We start from the raw sequence: 22,652 nt of genomic DNA on the forward strand, positions 1-22,652 counted from the left end.
ATTTTATTGAGTAAACGTTTACATGGGCACTCTTACAGATAAAACCCAACACCTGTTTGTAATAATATTTTTCTTTTCCAGCTTCAGCAGTTAATACAAACTTTGCAGATACAACAGCAGAAGCCCCAGCCTTCCATTCTGCAGGCACTGGATGCTGGCCTTGTTGTTCAGTTGCAGGCTCTTACAGCACAGCTCACAGCTGCAGCTGCTGCAGCCAACACTCTGACTCCCTTAGACCAAGGAGTCTCTTTTAACAAGGTAGAAATTAAACATTAAATTTGTTCTATTTGGATTATTAAATGTCACGTACTTTCATGTGTATTCTAATTGTATAAATACAATTTATCATAGATCATTTTAATATCCATTGTACTGTGGAAAACATTGTAAATTTTATAAAATGTTCAAACTTCTGGAAGAAATCAAATAATTTAAAAATGGCTCTTAAAACATTTAAGATTCTTTCTTTTGCCTGAAGATAACTGGTCAGTAAAATCTGTCTCCATTGAGGCAAGTGATTATTTTCTGAACTTGTCTAATTTTTTTTACGGATGCCATAGTTTTATTTTTTGTGATGTTCTGTATTCTATAATTTTATCTTGCTAAAAGTTAAAATTGTTTGATACGTGAAAGTTCAAAGGAAAGCTTCACCTCAGCTTGTCAGTATGCTATTATATGTGAGATCTAATTATAAAAGATAATGTTTTTAAAGCTTAAAATCTTTCATGTATAATTTATTACATGATATCCTAAGTATGCTTGTTAATTATGGAAATATCACTGGCAGTGATAACTATATTTTTACATTTCTATTATTTTTATAGGAAAATAAATAATGATTTATTACATTTTTTTTTTTAATTTATTTTATTGAATCTTTCTTTGACTTTTTTGGCCAGTAGATTCCATGTCTAATTTAGTCTAAACTCTAAATAGCTAGACCACATAAAAAACCTTTAAATAGACCAAAAAAAAAAAACGTTTAAATTCAGAAGAGTAATGGAGTTATTCCAAAATGAGAACCATACTAGAAATAGATCCATTGATTATGATTTTAGATGTTTTATCAAATTGTATTACCATGGGCAAAATAATTATTTTAATCCTTAGTCTTTTCTTCTGTAGAATTAGAGTATTAATGTTTATCCTGCCTATATATATATATCACAATTTGTTTTGCTACTTATGGTAATGTATTTCAAAGTGTGTTAAAGAAATCCATTCAAATAAAATTTTTTACTCTATAATAATATAATATAAAACATTTATATACTAAGTGGTAAGGGACAAATTAATGTGATATTACTGACATTAAAGTAACATTTGTAACTTATATTTGTGATTATAAGTTTCTGATAAACTTCTGATTTGTCTCTCTCTTTATCCTTACCCCAGAAGTTGATGGATAGGTTTGATTTTGGGGAAGATTCTGAGCATAGTGAAGAAGCTAAAAAGGAAATTCCAACTTCTCAACTGTAAGAATTATGTTTTTCTTTACAACCATAGTGGGTTTGGGGGGGTTGTTTTTGTAAATGTTGGGAAAAATATTGCCATCTGACCTACTTTGGATAAGTTGGGGTTATTCAAACCATTGCACTCTAACATGACAGCAAGGTGGTAGAGCTGTCTTGTTGCCTCCCTGTATTATTTGCACTCTTCTCAGATCTTTGTAAACAGTTGGGTTATATAAAGTTCCCTATAGGAAAATTAATAAATAATGGTGAATCTGTATCTCTATTAGATTTTTAACTTATTTAATTCAGTTGTAAGCATATTTTTGGTTTTGGGAATGAAATTTACTTTTAGTGATAAAGCCCACTTCTAGGAAGTTTACGAATTCTGGGGACATTCTATCCTAACTAGAAGTAAGGATCAGAGTTACAGAGATTTTGTTTTTAAAGAAATAGATTGTATGTTTTTATTTAAATAGTGATTTTTCCCCTCCCCCTAAATAATTCTGTAGAAGCAGGGGTCCTCAAACTACAGCCCGTGGGCCATGTGAGGCGGTGTGATTGTATTTGTTCCCATTTTTTTTTTTTTCTTCAAAATAAGATAAGTGCAGTGTGCATAGGAATTTGTTCATAGTTTTTTTTTTTTTAAACTATAGTCCAGCCCTCCAACAGTCTGAGGGACAGTGAACTGGCCCCCTGTTTAAAAAGTTTGAGGACCCCTGCTGTTTAAAAGCTTTAGGTTCTGTGAAGGTATGTGGAAGGACCAGTAGGAGGAGGATATTGCGGGGTGAGAGGTCTGGAAGATGGGAGTATGAATGATGAAAGTCCCGTGTACTTTTGTTTCAAACAGTGCTAACTTTGTATTTTGGGGGGTAATATATAAAAACAATGATAGAATATGTTAAATACAAGTATATCATTTTGTAAGATGATTCTCTGACAAAATTAAAAACGAATATTAATAGTTTCGATTATGGTTTATAAAGTTGGAAAAAGCATATAAGATCACGTAGCTCAGTTTCCTAAACAATGTAAGAATCTCTTTTAACGGTCCCAATAGGGTTATTTATCTGTTTTAACACCTTCTGTGATGGGAAGGTAAATAATACTATGTGTTGTTCTGTTGAATTAAATTCTTTTTTTTTTTTATTTTCTACACATTGATCCAAGTTTTGCTTTCTGAAGCCAGGAAACAAATTTATTCCATTATCTTTTGAGACATAGCTTTTCAGTGTATGTGTCACTCTTCCCCTTAGGTTTATTTGCTCCAGATGAGGTGCACTTTTTTCCAACTGTTTCAAGACTTCTTCCCAACCTGCTTGCCCATTTTGGGATGCCCTCTTTTGTTCATGTTTGACCTTGTGGCAGCCAGAATTCCAGCGGTGAATTTCCCAGAGTATAGTTAAATTATTTCCTCTTAATCTAAATACTGTCTATTTCTGTTAATATACCTAATAATGTATGTGCTTTTCTAAAGGAAGCATATTAATTTTATAAAGTTTATGCTCATTTACAATGGTAGAGTGATGGATCATTTTTCTCACTGTGCAGTTGGGGAAGGAGTTAAAGTGGCAATGTTTTTAAATACTTTAAACTTTTTATGTGTTTTATTGAGATATTCTTAAAATGCACTAATGAAAAGCACAAATTTATATTTACTTAATACCATGAGACAGTAATATTAGCTCTTTAACAGAGCATCTCTAACTTGTTACCCATCTATTGAAATACTGTTGAAGAATAATGTATTAATGTTCTGAATAGTTCACTTTTGGCCTTACAGTTTCAAAACCAAACCTTGTAGTAGAGTATGTTTTATTAATTTGGTAATTTTTATTTGCTTTGAATACTAAAATTTATTTTCCTATCTTTAGTAAATTTTAAAATATATTTCTACCTGTTTTTCCTTTCAGTTCTCATGTTTCAGAGTCTGTGAACAATTCTATTTTTCATCAGATAGCAGAACAGCTACAACAGCAAAACCTTGAACACCTCAGACAGCAACTCTTGGAACAGCAGCAGCCACAAAAGGTTTTTAACCCCATCTTGTGGTCGTTAGAGTCATTGCTGTCTATAGTCTGTAAATGGTGTTTGTGTGGAGTGCTTAATTTTTTTCTTTGGTCTTAACAGATGAGTATTTTCTTATCTATTTAGCTTTTACCCACCACTTCATTTCTATCTAAAGTATAGATGTGTGATTCCCCAACTCCCAGGCTGTGGATGGTACTTGTCTGTGGCCTGTTAGAAACTGGGTCCCACATCAAGAAGTGAGCAGTGGGTGAGCAAGCTTTATCTGCTTTTACAGCTGCTCCCCATTGCTCCTATCACACCCTGAGCCTTGCCTCTGTCAGATGAAGGGCAGCATTAGATTCTCATAGGAGTGCGAATTCTACTGTTAACTGTGCATGTCAGGGATCTAGGTTGCCTGCTCTCGAGAATCAAATGCCTGATCTGAAGTAGAGAAGTTACGTGTTTGAATCATTCCCCAGCATTGTCCATGGAAAAACTGTCTTCCATGATACCTGTCCCTGGTGCCAGAAATAGTTAGGGACCACTGATACGGTATATGGGAGGATGTGCATAGATTATATGCACATACCACGCCATTTACGTAGGGTACTTGAACATCTGGATTTTTGGTGTCCTTGCTGGTGTCCTGGAAGCAGTACCTCACGTATACTGAGGGTCAATTGTATATAAAGTTGCTAATCAGGTTTGCTAAACTGGTTAGTATCAAGTAAGCATTGTAATTATATCAAGTTACTATGACTGTTTTGGGAGGAGATGTTTAAATTTTAAATGTCACTATAATTAGGCTTCATTGCCTAAATTTTATTAGGATTTTTGAAATGTTTTACATATCTTAAATTATTTCCTGTTATTATTTTGTGAATTCTTCTTGAAGGAAATTGAGAGAGGCCCAAGTTGAGAATGACTAGATCAATCATTTTAACACTGACATTTGAACTTTGTTTTGCCTTTACACATGTAATATGTGACTATAATTTTTTTGATATAGAATACTTTGTTGGACTTTTGTAGCATCTTTATTAGTGCTGATTGTCACTGAAATGATAAATTCTTTTAACTTAGTACCATTATATGTCATTCATGATATTATCTGTTTATTAACCCTCTATAGCTTATATTTTCCACAATTAAAAATTTCCTTAAAGACCTACTTTATGATATTATCATAATATTATAGTCTCCACCTTTTATGGAGCTGTTTCCTGCTTTTAGGTAAAGGTTTGATATATATGAAAATACAACTTCAGATTTGATTGTAAGTAGTTTAACATGGACTTTCTTTATGTACTGGGTTCTTTTTTAAGTGTGTAATTGTGATGCTTGCTGTGTTTAAATTTTCATTAATAATAAAATTATCTCCCCATGTTGTGTGCTTGTAATGTTGTCAATAGGCCACTCCTCAGGATAGTCAAGAAGGAACATTTGGGTCAGAGCATTCAGCTTCACCATCTCAAGGGAGCAGTCAACAGCATTTTCTTGAACCTGAAGTTAATTTGGATGATACCATAGATATTCAACAACAGGTAAAAAGTAACTGCTTTTTTATGGGTCATAAAAATAATTTAAAATTAGTTAGATTGTAAGATATTAAATAGTGGCAATGTCCTGAATGTATTTTTCCCTATACTATTTTAACTTAACTATACTGTTTTTACTTAAACTAGGCCATTAACACTACTATTGTAAATAAATGCCTGTTTTTAAAGGCAGAATTGTCAACATATAAATGAATCTCAACCAGCCTTTTTGTTTGTTTTCCATTCTTGTGACTTTCAAGGATATGGATATAGATGAAGGGCAAGAAGGAGTAGAAGAGGAGATGTTTGAGCAGGAAACTAAGAAAGCGGCCGTTCGCTCAAGATCAAGAACCCATTCACGATCTCGTTCAAGGTTCTACAATAATATTTAACAATAGCTACATGTGAACATCTGAAATATTGGCTTTATTTCATTGCATCAAGATTAAAGGAAATATATTTTTTTAAATATCTTTTTTTACAGTCTCTGAGAAAAAAACTAATGCAGCATTTCAAAAAACAGAAGATAACTTCTATTCTGTTTTTAATTGTATCTGTGGCCATTTATTTGAATAGTTTACATGAGAGTGGTACCTATGAGAATATGATTTTAGATAATTTTATGATGCTGCCAGGTTTAGTACATTATTGCCTCTGAACAACAGTTAAATCAGTTTAACAACAGTTAAAACAGTTAAATGGATTCCACGTCATTTCTTCTTTTTTCTTTCTTTTTTTTTTTTTTTTTTTTTTTTTAAGAGATAGAGTCTTACTCTATCGCCCTCGGTACAGTGCTGTGGTGTCACGGCAACCTCCAGTTCTTAGGCTTAGGCGATTCTCTTGCCTTAGCCTCCCGAGTAGCTGGGACTACAGGCGCCTGCCACAACGCCCGGCTGTTTTTTGTTGTTGTTTGTCCGGGACTGGGTTTGAACCTGCCACCCTCAGTATATGGGCTGGGGCCCTACTTACTGAGCCACAGGTACTGCCCTCCATTTCATTTCTTAATAAGGGTCATAAAAACAAAACTACAAAAGTTATTTTTATAAACATTAGCTATAATGCCACATCCTTATAAAACATGCCTTAAAAATGGTTTTCTTTGCAAACTTAAAGTCATCAGTCTTTAACATATTTATACCTTATTTTTTACGCATGAGTGCACCTGGAAATCTGATTAGTGAATGCTGGAAGAAAGGCATTATCCTTGATGACGTTTTCAGTCATTTCTTATTCTTGTTTTTTTTTCTTTCTTTTTTTTTTTTAATTGTTGTTGTTTTTTTTTGAGACAGAGTCCTCAAGCTATTGCCCTGGGTAGAGTGCCTTGCCATTACTGCTCACAGCAACCTCAAACTCTTGGACATAAGCCATTCTTTGGCCTCAGCCTCCCAAGTAGCTGGGACTACAGGCGCCCGCCACAACACCTGGCTATTTTTTTTTTATTGTTGTTTTAGCTGGTGTGGGCTGGGTTTGAACCTGCCACCTTCGGGGCATGTGGCTGGCGCTATAACCACTGTGCTGTGGGCACCAAGCCTTCTTGTTAACGAAGTTCTTTTTTTTTTTTGTAGAGACAGAGTCTCACTTTATGGCCCTCGGTAGAGTGCTGTGGCATCACACAGCTCACAGCAACCTCCAACTCCTGGGCTGAAGCGATCCTCTTGCCTCAGCCTCCCAAGTAGCTGGGACTACAGGCGCCCGCCACAACGCCCGGCTATTTTTTGGTTGCAGTTCAGCCCGGGCCGGGTTTAAACCCGCCACCCTCTGTATATGGGGCCGGCGCCTTACCAACTTGAGCCACAGGCGCCGCCCAATTAACGAAATTCTTTATACTTAGCTCTGCAAATGAGAATCTTTCAACTTACTCTGAACCTATCTGCATGTCAATGAATTATTGTACTGAAACCATTATAATACTGAAAGCTTCGTTATTTGTCTTAGTAACCTTATTAAGCATTTTGAGGAAAGGTCAGTGGCATATGTTTGATGGGAAAAAAAAAAGAAAACCTTTCAGTATTCCCTTCTATTGTAAAGTTTGTACACTATAAAATTTTAGAACTTGAAAACTACTCACTAGAATTATGTAGTAGCCTGAAGCTCTGGAAAAATACAACATCTTTGTCACTTAAAATAGAAAATAAAGTCCTTTCTTTTGTCTCATTCTTCCCTTCTTCTTGTGAATAGCCACTCAAACTCAGAATCACTGTAAACAAATACTTCTGTAGATCTAAGCAGTACAGAAATGTCAGTTACTATAAGAGGTACAATCTTAAGAGGTAGCTGAATATAAGGCAATCTTTGGTTTTTCTCCCTCCTCACTTAGAAGTGACAAAGTTGATACAAAGATAACATTGATGTTAGAATAAAACTAAAACTTTTTTTGTAGATCACCAAGAAAACGAAGATCTAGATCACGGTCAGGTTCTCGAAAGCGCAAACACAGAAAGCGATCGCGCTCCCGCTCCAGGGAAAGAAAGAGGAAATCATCACGCTCATACTCGAGTGAAAGGAGAGCAAGAGAACGGGAGAAAGAACGACAGAAAAAAGGATTACCTCCAATTAGATCTAAAACATTAAGTGGTAAGTAACATGTTCTTACAAAGTTTAGGTTTAAATATAATTATCTGTTACAAAGGCTTTCAGCCAAGTCTTATTTTCAGATGAAGAAGTTGGAAGGTAGTTTGATAAATGAGTAATTTTGTCCTTACTTTTTTGAGACAGAGTTTTATTATGTCACCCCTCGGTAGAGTGCTGTGCTGACACAGCTCACAGCAACCTCAAACTCTTGGTCTAAAGTAGTTCTCTTGCTTCAGCTTTGCAAGTAGCTGGAACTACAGTCACTTGCCACAACACCCGGTTATTTTTTTGTTATAGTTGTTGTTTTTTAGCAGGTGTGGGCCAGGTTTGAACCCGCCAACCCCAGTGTATGTGGCTGGTGCCCTAACTACAGAGCAACAGGCGCCGAGCCTTTTTTTATTTTATTCATTTATTTTTTGGTCCTTAATTTATATAAAGTACTGAGGAAGAAAAGAAAGAATAGATTCTACTCAGATAAGGTCATTCAGAGTTGATTTTATTTTTCTTCTTTTAATGCAAGTTGGAAAATATGTCTTCGCTGGGCATGGTGGCTCATGCCAGTATTCCTACTTTTTGAGGCTGAGGAGGGAAGATCAATTGAGGCCAGGAGTTCAAAACTAACCTATGTAACATAGTGAGACTCCATCTCTACTAAACAAACTAAAAAATTAGTGGGGCATGGTGGCACACACCATATAGTCTTAGCTTCTGGGGAGGAAGAGCCAGGAGGATCACTGAAGCCCTGGAGTTTGAGGTTGTGGTGAGCTACAGTGCCACACTTCACTTCAGCCTGGATCATAGGGCAAGATTCTTGTCTTAAAAGAAAAAGGAAGTATAGCTTGACTATTGGTACATATAAGGCAGACTGACCTGTAACGTGGACACGGTGATGTCTAGCCATAGTGCCCTAACCAATGGTGACTATCAGGTTTTTAGGAGTAATTAATGCATAGAGCATATACTTTGGTATAATTTTTAAATCAAATTATAAACTAGTGGGAGAAATTCCTATTTTACAAACTCTTTTCACCTTTACAAGTTAATCTATTATGCATGATTAGAACAAATTTGGTAATGGTGAGGTTTGTTTTAAGAGTAGGCTGGAGGAGGGCTCACTTGGTAGGAATGTTAAGTACAGCAAAGTAAATTGTTATTAGTGTCAGATTCTGCCTAGGGGAATCTTAGTGGGTTATGACTTCTAAGGTGAACTCAGGTTACAGATGGACAAAGACATAAAACAGAACAAATTGTTATTCCTTCTTTGGAGCTTTAACATTGATCACATTATCTAATTTCTGAAGGTCTCCAAATAAACTATTTCTGCCAGAGAGATAGCTCTGTAGCTCACTACAACCTCAACTAAATAATTGTAATCTATAGTGTTAAAGTGTCTATAACCCAGGTCTATGACAAAAGGCACCAGACAGCCCTCTTCTAGGTTTTGGCAATTTGCGTGGATTTTGCCTGTCCTGCTTGAACCCTACCTGGTTATGAGAGCCATTGTTAATTTAATAAAATTGATAGTTTCTGGCTCTGGAAATTTGTTTGTGCCTTCAAGTGTGAGACTACTAAATCTAAACATTTTAGTGCTAGCCAGTAAATAATGTTAAACATCTGATCGCAGAATTTCTGCTGTGCCTTCTCACATGATTATCATTAGGACGTTCCGAATCTCCAGTTTGGTCACCAATATTAGGGTAGGGCTTTTATGTGGAATCACTTTCCTTTGGTTCTTCACCTAACTTGGCATGTTGTTAGGTTGTTATTGACCATGGACTTGATTTTTTGTCTTACTTTCATGAGTAAAACCTACATGAGTTAAAAAAGAAAACTATTTTCAAGAGTTAAAAAAGAAAATTCCAAAAGCACACAAGCAAACCTAGACATATGTCATTTTATTGACTTTCCTTTATTTACATTCTACAGATACTGCCTTTTTTTTTAACGCAAATTAAAGTTTTGTGGCCACCCTGCATTGAGTAAGTCTATTGGTGCCATGTTTCCAACAGTGTGTACTCACTTTGTGTTAGCATTTGTTAGTAATGAAGGTTTTTCTTTTGAGACACAGTCTCAACTTTGTCGCCCTTGATAGAGTGCCCTGGTGTCATAGCTCACAGCAACCTCAGAGTCTTGGACTTACGGGATTCTTTTGCCTCAGCCTCCCATGTAGCTGGGACTACAGGTGCCCACCACAACGCCCAGCTATTTTTAGATTATTGGGGCTCACTCTTGCTCAGGCTGGTCTTAAACTCCTGAGCTCAGGCAATCCACCCACCTTGGCCTCCCAGAGTGCTAGTATTACAGGCGTGTGCCACTGTGCCTGGCCAAGTAATGAGGTATTTTTAAATTAAGATATGTATCATATTTTTTTTTTAGACATAATGCTATTGCTCACTTAATCATTACAGCACAGAAAGACACCTTAAAAGTTGCATAGATAGCAATGAGAAGTGTTAGAAAACACAGTTAGAAACTGTTAGAATTACCTAGGGAGTTTTACAGCCCCCCGTTCCTAGTCTTTCATGCTACTTACTGCTCATCATCTCTAAGGCTGAGACCCTGGCATCCACAGATGGTCCATGTGCAGCCACGTTTGAAAGCAGGTGACATGCCAGTGCTTTACTTGGCAGAGATGTGAATACCTAGGATTTTAGTTGATTTTAAACATAACAGATACAAATGCCCATTAAAAAGTAGTCTTAAAATACTATCTTAAATTTAATCTGTTACTGGTATTATAGCTTTCTGCTCAGCTATTTTTGAAAGAAATAACCATGTCTTATGATTTAGGTCATCTGTCTGTTATGTCTTGGCAGTGTGTAGTACTACTCTGTGGGTTGGTCAGGTGGACAAGAAGGCAACACAGCAGGATTTAACCAATCTGTTTGAAGAATTTGGGCAGATTGAATCCATTAATGTAAGTTTTTCTTCTAAATAATTTAAAGTTTTAAAAAAGGGAATTTCACTCATACAAAAATAATCACTTTTATTCTTAATTAGCCCAGTAATATCTGCCTATTCAAAGATTGTATAATTACTTTGATTGTTTCTATGTTTATTTTTGTGTTGTTTCTCTCCTTAATTACTTTGTCCTTTTAATTGGAACTGTAACAGAATATTCTAGAAGGTTTTATAGGATTGTAGCACTTGATTCCTAAAAACATCAGATGTCTTGAGTTAGCAGAGACCCTGTGTGTGATCAGTTAATTCCTTTAAAAAAAATGTATATAAGGAAATAGAGTCCCCCAGACTTAAGTCACCTGCACATGAGAACATACACAGTGAGGGACGCACAACTGGACTCGGGATTCCAGCCTTTTTTGCCTATTTTTTCTTTTCTCTCTTTTGCACTCTCTTTTCTTATAAAACAAAGCAACTGTTCAGGCAAGTGTGGAGAGGGATTTGCTGGTAATTTCAGCATAATCTTGCTCTTCATCGTGGTTCTTTCCCTGTTTTTTTGCCATCGAATCTCCCTCTTTGAATATGTATTCTATTCTTCCTGAGGCCTATTGGATTTCCCTGAGAGGCAGACAACCTTAATGAGCCATTTCAATTGTTTTTATATTTACAAATCTTTTGCTTTCTGACTCTCCTCCTCCCATTATATAAATTGCAGGTAGTGAAATAAAAGTAAGTAATGAAATGTTTTATAGTCATGTATTTGCAGAGAATTTTACTTCATTAGGCTTCTGATTTTATTTTCTGTTATATTTTTATGTCTGTTGAACCTGACGTCTTTTATCATTTACTTGAAATTTATTTCTAGCTTTAATTTCCAATATTTCTTAAATGGCCAAACTTAACTTTTCTGTATTAATAACTGCTTTCTTCATTTCAGTTGAGTTTAATCATTTGTATTTTAATTTGTATGGTCTTGTTGGAGGCTCACAAAAAGCTGATTAAGTTAATTCAGCTATTGTTATTTTCTGATAAAGAAACTAAGTGATTTTGCTCAAGTTATACAGATAATAAATAGGTGATTGGTTAAGTATTTAAACTTAGGCATTTCACATTTTTCTTTGTACACAAGAGTGCTATAGACTTTTCTTTGTAAATTTAACTTATCACAACATAGCTATCTTTCAGAGTCTGTCATCATATAACTTATCTAAGATTTTTTTCTGATTTTTCCTTGCCCTTAAACTCCTAGTGTCCAGGCCTACCTGCATATCAGAAATATATTTTGACAATTTAAAAATACTCATTATCCTTAAAACTCTTAGCAGAGTGCCACAGCTACACAGGTGATTCTTATGCACAGCCAGGAATTATTGTATTGTCTGTCTATACAACAGACCTTGTATCCCAGTAGTATTTTGGATTTTCTTGTTTATAATGTTTGTAGTATTCCAGTTGGTCCTTTGAGCATCTGTTTGCCTTATCCCTTCCTCTATTGGATTATTTTTGAGAGCATACTATTCACAAATAATAAGCACTAAGCTGTTTTGTGAACTGAAATAAACTGAATGATGAGTGGTAAAATTGAAGATGTCAGAAGTTGGAAGATTCATAATCTATTCACTTAATTGCAAGGAATTTGAGGACAGAAAAGTCCATTGGATTTGACATTTAGTAAATCATTGCTGGTCTTGAAGAGAATATTTTTGGTGGGTTGGTGGGGGTTGGAGCTATATTGCAAGAAATAAAGGACAATGTCAGGATTCAGCTGTCTCTTAAGAAATCTGGATTAGAGAGACAGTAGCTTGAAGTGTTAGGAAGGTTGAGGGAGAAGCTTTTATTATGACAAATAAAGCTTATTAGGTATTGAGTAATAATAAAATAATAGAACACTCGAGTTTCTGAAAAAGAAACTGAAATGGGTATAGTTTTTCTGAACTCACAGGTTTCTGATCTTGTAATTGGTAGAATAGTTAAATGCTTTGTAAGTCAGTCTTGGATCTTTCCACTGAGAATGTTCTCCTGTTCATGCTAGAACTTTTCTTCAGAGCACTTGAACAATGAAGTTTTATAAAAAGCTGAAAGATTTTAATTTTATCAGTTATTATAGATTAATAGATTTTATGTTAAGGATAAAGATACTTTACAAAAACAAAAACCTTCACATTACTCAATATGTAATATTTGGAAAAATTGAAGTAATATTAGGAATAAATCACAAATAAATCATTTGTCCTTAAATATTTTGGCATCATTCCCTTTTATTTGGTGGTATTATATATATGTAGTTATACATTGCTTTGTTGGGTTTTTTTTTGTGTGTGTAGAGACAGGGTCTCACTGTACCGCCCTCAGGTAGAGTGCCGTGGCATCACACGGCTCACAGCAACCTCTAACTCTTGGGCTTACGCGATTCTCTTGCCTCAGCCTCCTGAGCAGCTGGGACTACAGGCGCCCACCACAACGCCCGGCTATTTTTTTGTTTTTGTTGCAGTTTGGCCGGGGCTGGGTTCAAACCCGCCACCCTCGGCATATGGGGCCGGCGCCGTACTCACTGAGCCACAGGCGCCGCCCAAATTTTTTTTTTTTTTTTTTTGTAGAGACAGAGTCTCACTTTATGGCCCTCGGTAGAGTGCCGTGGCCTCACACAGCTCACAGCAACCTCCAACTCCTGGGCTTAAGCAATTCTCTTGCCTCAGCCTCCCAAGCAGCTGGGACTACAGGCACCCGCCACAACACCCGGCTATTTTTTTGTTGCAGTTTGGCTGGGGCTGGGTTTGAACCTGCCACCCTCGGCATATGGGGCCGGCGCCCTACTCACTGAGCCATAGGCGCCGCCCATGCTTTGTTGGTTTTTAATAGTTCTTTATTTTCTATTTTGTGTAATATTTAAGATTTCACATATTTCATGGCTTAGAATGAGACTTAATGAGGTTTTTTATTTTGGGTTTTTTAAAATACTGAGTAATTATTTACATTAATTGTACCAATAAGCACCTGAAGGAAGAAAAGGGAGAACAATTCAGTAATCTGTCAAAATTGAATTGGAGTTTTATTCAATTAAAATGTTTCATTAAAACCATAAAATGCCAGAATAAATTTCTGTTCTTACATTCTTTCTTCCAAAAAAAATTTTTTTTTAAACAGATGATTCCTCCCAGGGGCTGTGCTTATGTCTGTATGGTTCATCGACAAGATGCCTTTCGAGCTCTTCAGAAACTTAGTTCTGGATCGTATAAAATTGGGTCCAAGGTCATTAAGGTGAGATTTTTGTGGTGGGGGATGGGAGAGGAGCTATAAGCATTTTAATTTTAATACCTATTTTTTTAAAGTTGATAATTTTTTTCATGGGAAGATGTCAATGTGCTCTTGTTTTATTGTATTATTAGAATGTCCCTGCAGTATATTCATCTTCTTTTTTAATGTTATGGACAAATCTCCCCCAGAAACTTACGATTTCAGTATTGTTGAGTTACAGAATTAGATATAGGTGAAATTAATCCAATACCCAAAACTTGAATTACACGGTTCCTTGAAATCACACTTGCACAGCTCTGTGTTGAAAAGGGCACCATTTTATGACTATAGCTTCATTTTTTTCATTCACTTTTTTATCCCAGCACTTCTTAGTTATAACCCCTAATTATAATTTAATTTTGAGACAGAGTCTCAAGCTGTCACCCTGGGTAGAGTGCTGTGGCGTCACAGCTCACAGCAACCTCAAACTCTTTGGGCTTAAGTGATTCTCTTGCCTCAGCCTCCCAAGTAGCTGGGACTACAGGTGCCCACCGCAACACCCAGCTATTTTTTGGTTGTAGTTGTCCATTGTTGTTTGGCAGGCCCAGGCTGGGTTCAAACCCACCAGCTCCAGTGTATGTGGCTGGCGCCCTAGCCGCTGAGCTGCAGGTGCCGAGCCAATATAATTTAATTTTTTAAAACATCTTTTCTTATGTAAAGGAGGCTCTTGAGAAGGGATTATCTATAAGAACATTTTTATTATCCTCCTGGTCTTTATACTGAGATTTTAATTATTTTTCTATTACTTTCCATGATGAATTTACAGTTTTATTTCTGCTATTCTGAGATAATTCATTCTATCAGTTTCTGCAACTGGGTTAAAAACTTTTAACTGTTTTCAAGGTAGTTAATGTATGCTTATCTTATCTCAATGGCAGATATTTTCTCTTTGAAAACTAAAATATCAAAAAAAAAAAAAGAAAACTAAAATATCAATGGTCTCTTTCCTGGAATAAAATATTTTGTTTAAATTATAACTTTGCTAAGTTATCACTAATGTAAGTTGACTTTTTATGGGTAAAAGCATATTTAGATTGTCTCTGGAAATGTGTCATTTTAGAGTAGAAATAAGAAATGGAAATAAAATAAGCCCTATATCTAATGCAGGTTTTGTTTTAAGAATGGACAGAAACAGAAGATCCATGGAAAAAAATCTTCTTGGTCACAATTGGGTTTCCAGCTTTGCCCATCCTACTGTTTCCTTTTTTTGTTTGTTTTTGCAGGGACAGGGTCTTGACTGTTGCCTAGGCCGGAATGCAATAGTGTGATTATAGCTCACTGCAACCTCGACTTCCTGGGCTCAAATGATCCTCTCACCTCAGCTTCCCTAGTATCTGGGACTACAGGTTCACATGCCTGTGCCTAGCTAATAATTTTATTTATTTATTTGTTTTTAGAGACAATGCCTTGCCCGGTTTGGTCTTAAAACTCCTGACCTCGAGCAATTCTTCCTCCTTAACCTCTCAAGAGTACTGGGATTATAGGCACAACTGTTTTCTACAACTAATTTTATTTGTATTTATGTAGTTTAAATATAATTTTGAACTTTTCGTCTTATTTTTACTACGAGCCTTTTTCCTCTTCTCATTTACTTTAGATTGCTTGGGCTTTAAACAAAGGTGTAAAAACAGAATACAAACAATTCTGGGATGTGGATCTTGGAGTCACATACATACCATGGGAAAAAGTTAAAGTGGATGACTTAGAAGGTTTTGCAGAAGGAGGCATGATTGATCAGGAGACTGTAAATACTGGTAAGAACCCTGAGTCATTTTGTTGTTAAGAAAGTATGTTTGGAAGTTGGTGATTGAAGTGAGTTTAGTGGTAGGGTAAAACTGTGTATATTTTATTTCCTGGATTGATTGCCCAAAAAAGAGAAAAAAGAAACACTGCTGTGTCTGATCTCTATGCTTAATGGGCCTTCACAGGTGTCAAAAGATAGATTAGAAAAGTATGGATTACAATTTTATAAATGTAACATTTTTCATGTATGCCTGTTAAAATTTTTTGATATTTAAAGGGAGAGTTATGTATATGAAGGCCTTTCAAAACTCAGTATTTCTAATTCCTTGCATTTAAATGGGAACTGAAGATCTGGGAAGCTTCTTTGAAAATCTCCACATTTATTTTGAATAGTACCCATGTTAACAATAACAGGAGTAAAATCTTAGTTTAGAGAGCTCTGGTTCAGATTCATAGTGTTGAAACACCTCCTAGAATGCCTTCTAGAATACTAAATGATTAGCCTATTCTTTTAAAATATTTGTTCATTTTGGAAGATTCCAGTTATAAATTCACAAAATGATTAGCAGTTAATTCTAAATGACCAGGTGGTTGAAACAAAGAAAAAATTTTGAGAAATGATTAATAGTTATAACTAGTAAGAAATTTTTAAATTGACGTTTGAGAAAGATCTGAATACTTCTTCCAGTCTTAGCTCTGTTTAACAAAATTAGCTAATTTGCAGAATATTTTACTTCTCAAGCCAAAACAAAGTTCTTGAACATTTTTTCAATTGTTTTCTTCCTATCATTCCAATCTCTTCCCCACATTGCTGTTTCTCCAGGACATTCATTAATTCAATAAATACACACAGTTTATACTGTGTGCCAGGCCTAGTTTTAGGAACTGGAAATTGTAGCAGTGAAACAAATAGATGTCTCCTGGAGGAAAGCATAGGGGTTGACAATCTACCCGCCATGAACCAAATCCTGCTGGTAGCCTGTTCTGTAGAGAAAGTTTTCTTGAAGTACAACCATAATCACTTACTTACATATTTCATATGACTTTATTTTCAACAGCAGTTGAATAGTTGCAATGGCCTGTGAAACCTGAAATACTTACTATAGAAAAAGTTTCCCAGCCCATGTTCTAGATAACAACACAAAATAGATAAACTATATAGCACTTCAGTGTTAAATTAAAAAAAGAAAAAACAGGGAAGGGAGATGGGCAGTGTAGCCATGGATGCATTGTACTTTTTATGTGGAGAGATTGATATGTGAAGGGGTGAGACATGTCATCTGAGGAGAGAGCATTCTGTACTGCAGGAATAGCAAATCCAAAGCCTATATTCAAAAGTAAAGAGACCAGTGTAGCTTGAGCAAAGTGAGTAGTAGGAAATGAAGGCAGAGAGGTGTTCGGAGGGGTAAAGTCGTGTAAATCATAGTAATTCTGCTTGATGTTTATCTGAATGAGATACGGAAACCTTGGAGGAGCCATTAGAGCTTCTTTGTTCTAATTTTGTGGAGCTATATTTTCAGAAGGATTTTTCTGTATTGGGTTAATACTTCCTAGTTGGTCTTCCTTTGTTTTAACTTGTGATAAAAATTAAGATTGGTTCCTCTCGTATCAGATAGCCATTGAGATACATGGATATCATATCCTTCCTAAGTGATGTTTTAGACTTTTTTTTTAGTGTCTTTTATTTTGTGGGTCATGATCTTTTGGACTCCTTGATATCCTAATCAGATTTATCTGAGGAAAACATCTAGGGTGGCACCTATAGTTGTTTTTATATCTTAAAGATGTACCAAGGTAGATGTAAGACTTAGTTTTGTTTATACATTATATGTACAATACATAGAAAATGCTGAAGTTGTACCTATCCAAAGGAAATCAATATCAAATATTTTGTTTAGAGTGGGAAACTGTGAAAAGTTCAGAACCTGTTAAAGAGACGGTCCAGACAACTCAGAGTCCAACTCCAGTTGAAAAGGAGACAGTGGTCACAACCCAGGCAGAGGTTTTTCCTCCACCTGTCGCTATGTTGCAGGTTAGTGCTGGGTGGGTTGTTTTTGTTTTGGTTTGTTTTTTTGTAAAATGTGTTTTACATTTCTGTTTTTACTCAGTGTATTTACTTTATACAACTTACAGAAATTGTTGAAATTAGAATACATATTTGTCAGTAGTGTTAGGCAAAAGAATTTTTCTTTAAAATCTCTCTAATAAAATATGCCGATGCCGTGTTTTCACTGTGCTAATAAACACATTAAGTTTAAAATAAATGTAAATAAAGTATTACTTATGGGAACTTGCGTGAAATTTTATCTAAACTCACAAGACCATAAGTTGTTTTCATGAGTTTAGTCACATATTTTTTTGAAAAAATTATTTTTAGATGTGGTCTCACTCATTTAAATATGTTTATTAGGAAAAAATATTTAATTGCTGGGTCTGTGAAACATGGGTGGGGAAAAAGCCCACAAATCCCTACCCTTTTGGAACTTTCATTCTCAGTAGAGGATACAGGAAATGTAAAATAAATAAGATTATGACATTCTATAGACAGGTAGTGAATGTAAGGTTGATCAGGAGTACTAGGGTATGTGCTTTTAATTTTAAATAGAATGGCGAGGTAGACCTAACTGAGAACGTGAAATTTTAACAATTACCCTAACACTCCTTAGGGTAATCACCACGTGGATATCTGAGGAAGAACATTCCAGACATAGGTAACAGTGAGTGCAGAGATTCCATCCTGGGGTCATGCTTGGTGTGTTCCAGGAATAGTAAGTAGGTTAGATAGAGTAAAGCCAATGAAAGGCAGTTTGTTGACTTTGGTTTCCACTCTGAATGGGATGAGGAGCCCGAGGATTTTGAGCGGAAGAGTGACTTGATTTGGTTTATAGTTTAAAATGATTGTGCTGGCTACTATTTTATGAATAGGCTGTAATGAATTTTGGTAAAAGGGATACTGGTAAAAAACAGTTTTGTAGAAGTCCAGGTGAGAGGTGATCGATGGTGGCTCAGAAAAGAATGCTAGCAGTGGAGTTAATGAGAAGTGGTCAATAGTAGGTGTTTTTTCAAGGTATGACTATAGGACTTCCTGGTGTCATAGGATTTAGAGTTGTGAGTAAAAACAGAGAGGCAAGATTTGGTGTCTGATAAATTGGAAACACAGAATTTACCATTATCTGGGAATGGAAAAGACTGTGGAGAGAGTTGTTTGGGGAAAGACAGTTGGGGGGAATTGCTAAGTTCAGAAGAGAGGTAAAGCAGTGGTGCACATACATATTTGGGACTATTTGTACCTGTGATGAATAAAAGATACTTAGTGGTATTAGAAAGTACGTTTATGAGAAATTTGAGCCATTTTAAAGCTCTTACTGACATACTTCCTAATGGTATTTAGGTTGGATAACTTAAGTAGGTACTACCAAGCTTAGTGGGGGTTGGCAGTTTAAAATTGAGTATGATATTCATTATTCAAGTAGGTAGTCATTACTTATATCTCTTAAATGTAAGATAGATTTCACAGTCTCTAAACTCTTGAGTAATCCTGCCTTGTTTTTATCATAAGTAGGTTCACTCACAAGTTAAAAAAAAAAAAAAAAAGAAATAAAAACTTCAAAATGGCATTTGCTTCCTTTCTAAAAAAGAAATAGAAATAATTTACCTTTGTTCCAGGATGTAATTGCAGTCCAAAACTGATAGTGGACTTTTCTTTCTACTCACTAAAGATTCCAGTGGCTCCAGCTGTGCCTACAGTTAGTTTAGTCCCACCAGCGTTTCCTGTGTCAATGCCAGTTCCTCCTCCTGGATTCAGTCCAATCCCTCCACCTCCATTTCTGCGATTTAACCCTTCAGAACCACCGCCAGGTAAGCAATTTTAGTATTTGAACTCTGTTTAGAAGATCATGAAAGTTTTTCCATTTTTCCGGTTTAAATGCTGTAGAGCAGTGGTTCTCAGATGTTAGCATACATCTGAATCACTTGGAGGGCTTCTTTTTTTGGGGGGCAGGGGAGGACAGTCTCACTATGCCACCCTTGGTAGAGTGCTATGGCGTCATAGCTCACAGCAACCTCAAACTCTTGGGCTTGAGCGATTCTCTTGCCTCAGCCTCCCAAGTAGCTGGGACTACAGTCATCTGCCACAACACCTGGCTTTTGTTGTTGTTGTTGTTGTTGTTGTCGTCATCATTGTTTAGCAGACCTGGGCTGGGTTTGAATCTGCCAACCCTGGTGTATGTGGTCAGTGCTCTAACCACTGAGCTGTGGGCGCTGAGCCAGTTGGAAGGCCTCTTTAAGCATAGACTGCTGGCCCTATTCTCCAGTGTTTCTGCTTCTTTAGGTCTGTGGTGGGGTAGAAGAATTTTCATTCATAATTTGTTCCCAAGATGCAGATTGATGAGAAGCGCTTACAGAGAAAAATGAAATTCATTGAAAATCATTACCCTTAAGATACTGTAAGATTTTTGTTAAAGTTTTAATTTGAAAGTTCTCTGTAATTACAACTTTTCATCAGAAAGTTTGCATTGAATTCTTTAGATTATTTCTCCTAAAAATCAGTAGCTTCCGTTTAAGGTGACCTGAATTTGGAATACTTTGTTGATTTAATAAAATATTGATAAATAAAAGTTCCTTGCATTAGTACTTCTAGGTAAAAATTGTAGAGTAAACAACACACATCTTATCCACTAAATACATTGCTTATGTAGTTCGAGATAGAGTTTTTAATATTAGATCATGGGAGGTTAGAAAAATGGTGAGATCCAAGAAATCAAAGAATATGTATTTTTAAAATTTTTCTTTGAATTCATGAATTATTTGCATATTGCAAGGAAAGAAGTATACTACTTTGATTTCTGTAATTTAAGTTCTTAGCCCGTAGGAGGAATTCCTAAAAATTGTCAACAAGACTAAAAAATAAATTTATCATTTGAGAGAATGGTTGTAATTTATTTGTCATAATGTAAAATTTTAAAATTGTGATTTAGTACATGATTGGAAGTTGGTACAGATCTTAAGAAGAATTTGTATGTATATTTGTATGTAAATATATTTTTATATGTTTTGAGGTGAGCTCTCAGTATGTTGCCCAGGCTAGTTTCAAACTCCTGGCCTTAAGTGATTGTCCTACCTCAGCCACCATGGTTAGCATCTTTTTTATAGTTTAAATATTGAAAAATTATTCTTATCAAAATTTTCTGTATCTATGATTTGAAAATCAAAATTTATTTAGGAAGATATTTTAAATGATTATTGTAAAAATCAAACCCATTTAGACTTTATAAAGTCATTATCTTTAATTTGTTGGGGAAAAAATCACGTATCTTTATTCTTTTATTATTTTTAGCCACTGTTTTCTAATTGAATTTAACAGTAGCTTTGTATTTCAAAAATATAAAACAATAGATTTATAGTTAAATCAATTTGATATTTAAAGCCATTAAAAAGCCAATATTAAATTGAAGTTTTATTTCAATGCTTAAAACATAGCATGATCTCGTACAGAGTTAATGAAAATATTTTGATCTAGTGAGCAAACAGCATATATATCAAAGAAATAAAATGACATATTTGAAGTAGTAAGTAGCTTGAAGTGAAATGTTTAACTCTCCCTGTGCAGTCACTTTTCAGACATAAACCCAGGTTATCTGACTAGTATTAGTCTTTGATTTCCTAGCGTTATTGAACATGCCATGGGACTTGAATGAGTAAACAATAGGATGTGCCTGTGATTAGGATCTCTCTGCTTTATCTGCCTTATTAGAGAATCAGATAAAGTAGCATATATAAAAGCCATTTTAAACATAAACAATACATACACAAATATTAGATCATAGTAATAAAATACCATTCTAAGAATGTGGAATTTCACTTGTAGCTATTGAAATCTTTGATTTAAAACAAATAATTTTTCTTGTACTGTTGGGGGGGGCTTCTTTTTCCACATAGGTTTCATGCCGCCTCCTGTTCCCCCACCTGTTGTACCACCCCCTACGATTCCACCAGTGGTACCAACATGTGAGTTTTCTACTTTGAGAGTTTATTGTTAGTAGTGTTAGTGTGTTGATTCTCATTCCTGTGAATTATTGGTAATTTTTTTATTTTGAAAATTTTTAGATAAATGCATGTTAGATGATTTCTAAAAATTTAATACTATCATATGACATTCACATTTGCTTGATTGTCTCAAAGTGTCCTTTTATGATTGCTTTATTTTAATCGAAATTCAAAGAAGGTCCTCCCATCATAACTATGTTGTTTTTGTTTTATTTATTAAATGTCTTAGTCTTTCATGACTTGAAGAAACAGTTCAGTTTCTGTATACAAGATCTCAAATAATGGATTTGTTTTTTTTTTTGCTTTTTTCGGTTTTGAATTTACTGCATTTTCTGTAAATTAGGAGTTAGTGGTAAAGGCTTGCTTAGTTTCCGGTTCAACTTTTTTTGCAAGAATACTTGAGAAGCAAAGTGCAAAGTGCTACATGCTTTTTATATCATCATACCAGGAGCTATGGGTTGCCTTCTTCTCCCACCTTTTTTTTTTATTTAAAATAGACTTTATTTATTAGAACAGTTTTAGGTTCACAGCAAAATTGAGGAGAAAAATCTCTGTATACCTACTGCCCCATAATATGCACAGCCTCTTACTATCAACATCCCCACTTGAGTGGTATATACGTTACAAGTGAAGAACCTACAATGACACATCATTACCACCCAGAGTTCTAGTTTACATTAGGGTTCACTCTGGCGTCTGGTACCTCTTAATAATGTTATGATGGATCATTCAGGGAGTGGATGTGGTCATAAAAAACTTTCAAGTTTTCATGTGATAGTTTTCATCTGTCGATCATTCCTGCTGCTTTTCTTTAGTTGTAAATTGGTGATCTTTCTAAATTTGTAATTCCCTCCACATTTCCTACCTAGAACTTTTTTTTTTTTTAACAAAAACGTTCTCTTTAACAATTAATGGTACTTAGTTACCATGAAGTATAGTTTGTATGAGAAAACCAGGGTAAATACTAAATCTTCCTCTGAATTGTAATTTTTCAGAGTAATGAGTTCTGAGGGTATTTTAATGATAATCCAGTGACTGAAGAAGGGAGAGGATTTCTTTTATTTCTCCTTTCATGTCCCTTTCCCTTTTTCTTCTTTAG

General features: G+C 35.3%; 1 protein-coding gene across 8 annotated transcripts in view; it reads left to right on the forward strand.

The window, feature by feature from the left end:
• Positions 1-22,652, forward strand: part of SCAF8 (SR-related CTD associated factor 8) — a 213,820-nt gene that overhangs the window by 56,053 nt on the left and 135,115 nt on the right. For 6 of the 8 annotated variants that reach the window (XR_008380302.1, XM_053592951.1, XM_053592953.1 and 3 more), the window contains 12 exons: positions 82-258; positions 1,396-1,475; positions 3,365-3,482; positions 4,874-5,005; positions 5,260-5,372; positions 7,380-7,573; positions 10,387-10,487; positions 13,616-13,729; positions 15,363-15,519; positions 17,407-17,540; positions 19,228-19,366; positions 21,446-21,514. Coding sequence is in view for 7 of the 8 variants with exons in the window: in XM_053592951.1 (XP_053448926.1) it covers positions 82-258; positions 1,396-1,475; positions 3,365-3,482; positions 4,874-5,005; positions 5,260-5,372; positions 7,380-7,573; positions 10,387-10,487; positions 13,616-13,729; positions 15,363-15,519; positions 17,407-17,540; positions 19,228-19,366; positions 21,446-21,514 (1,528 nt within the window). In the remaining variant the exon portion in view is untranslated. The remainder of the gene's footprint in view (positions 1-81; positions 259-1,395; positions 1,476-3,364; positions 3,483-4,873; positions 5,006-5,259; positions 5,373-7,379; positions 7,574-10,386; positions 10,488-13,615; positions 13,730-15,362; positions 15,520-17,406; positions 17,541-19,227; positions 19,367-21,445; positions 21,515-22,652) is intronic. The other 2 variants (XM_053592948.1, XM_053592949.1) reach the window with 2 other exon arrangements.

The sequence above is a fragment of the Nycticebus coucang genome, chromosome 5, assembly GCF_027406575.1.
Source record: "Nycticebus coucang isolate mNycCou1 chromosome 5, mNycCou1.pri, whole genome shotgun sequence".
Classification (NCBI taxonomy): domain Eukaryota; kingdom Metazoa; phylum Chordata; class Mammalia; order Primates; family Lorisidae; genus Nycticebus; species Nycticebus coucang.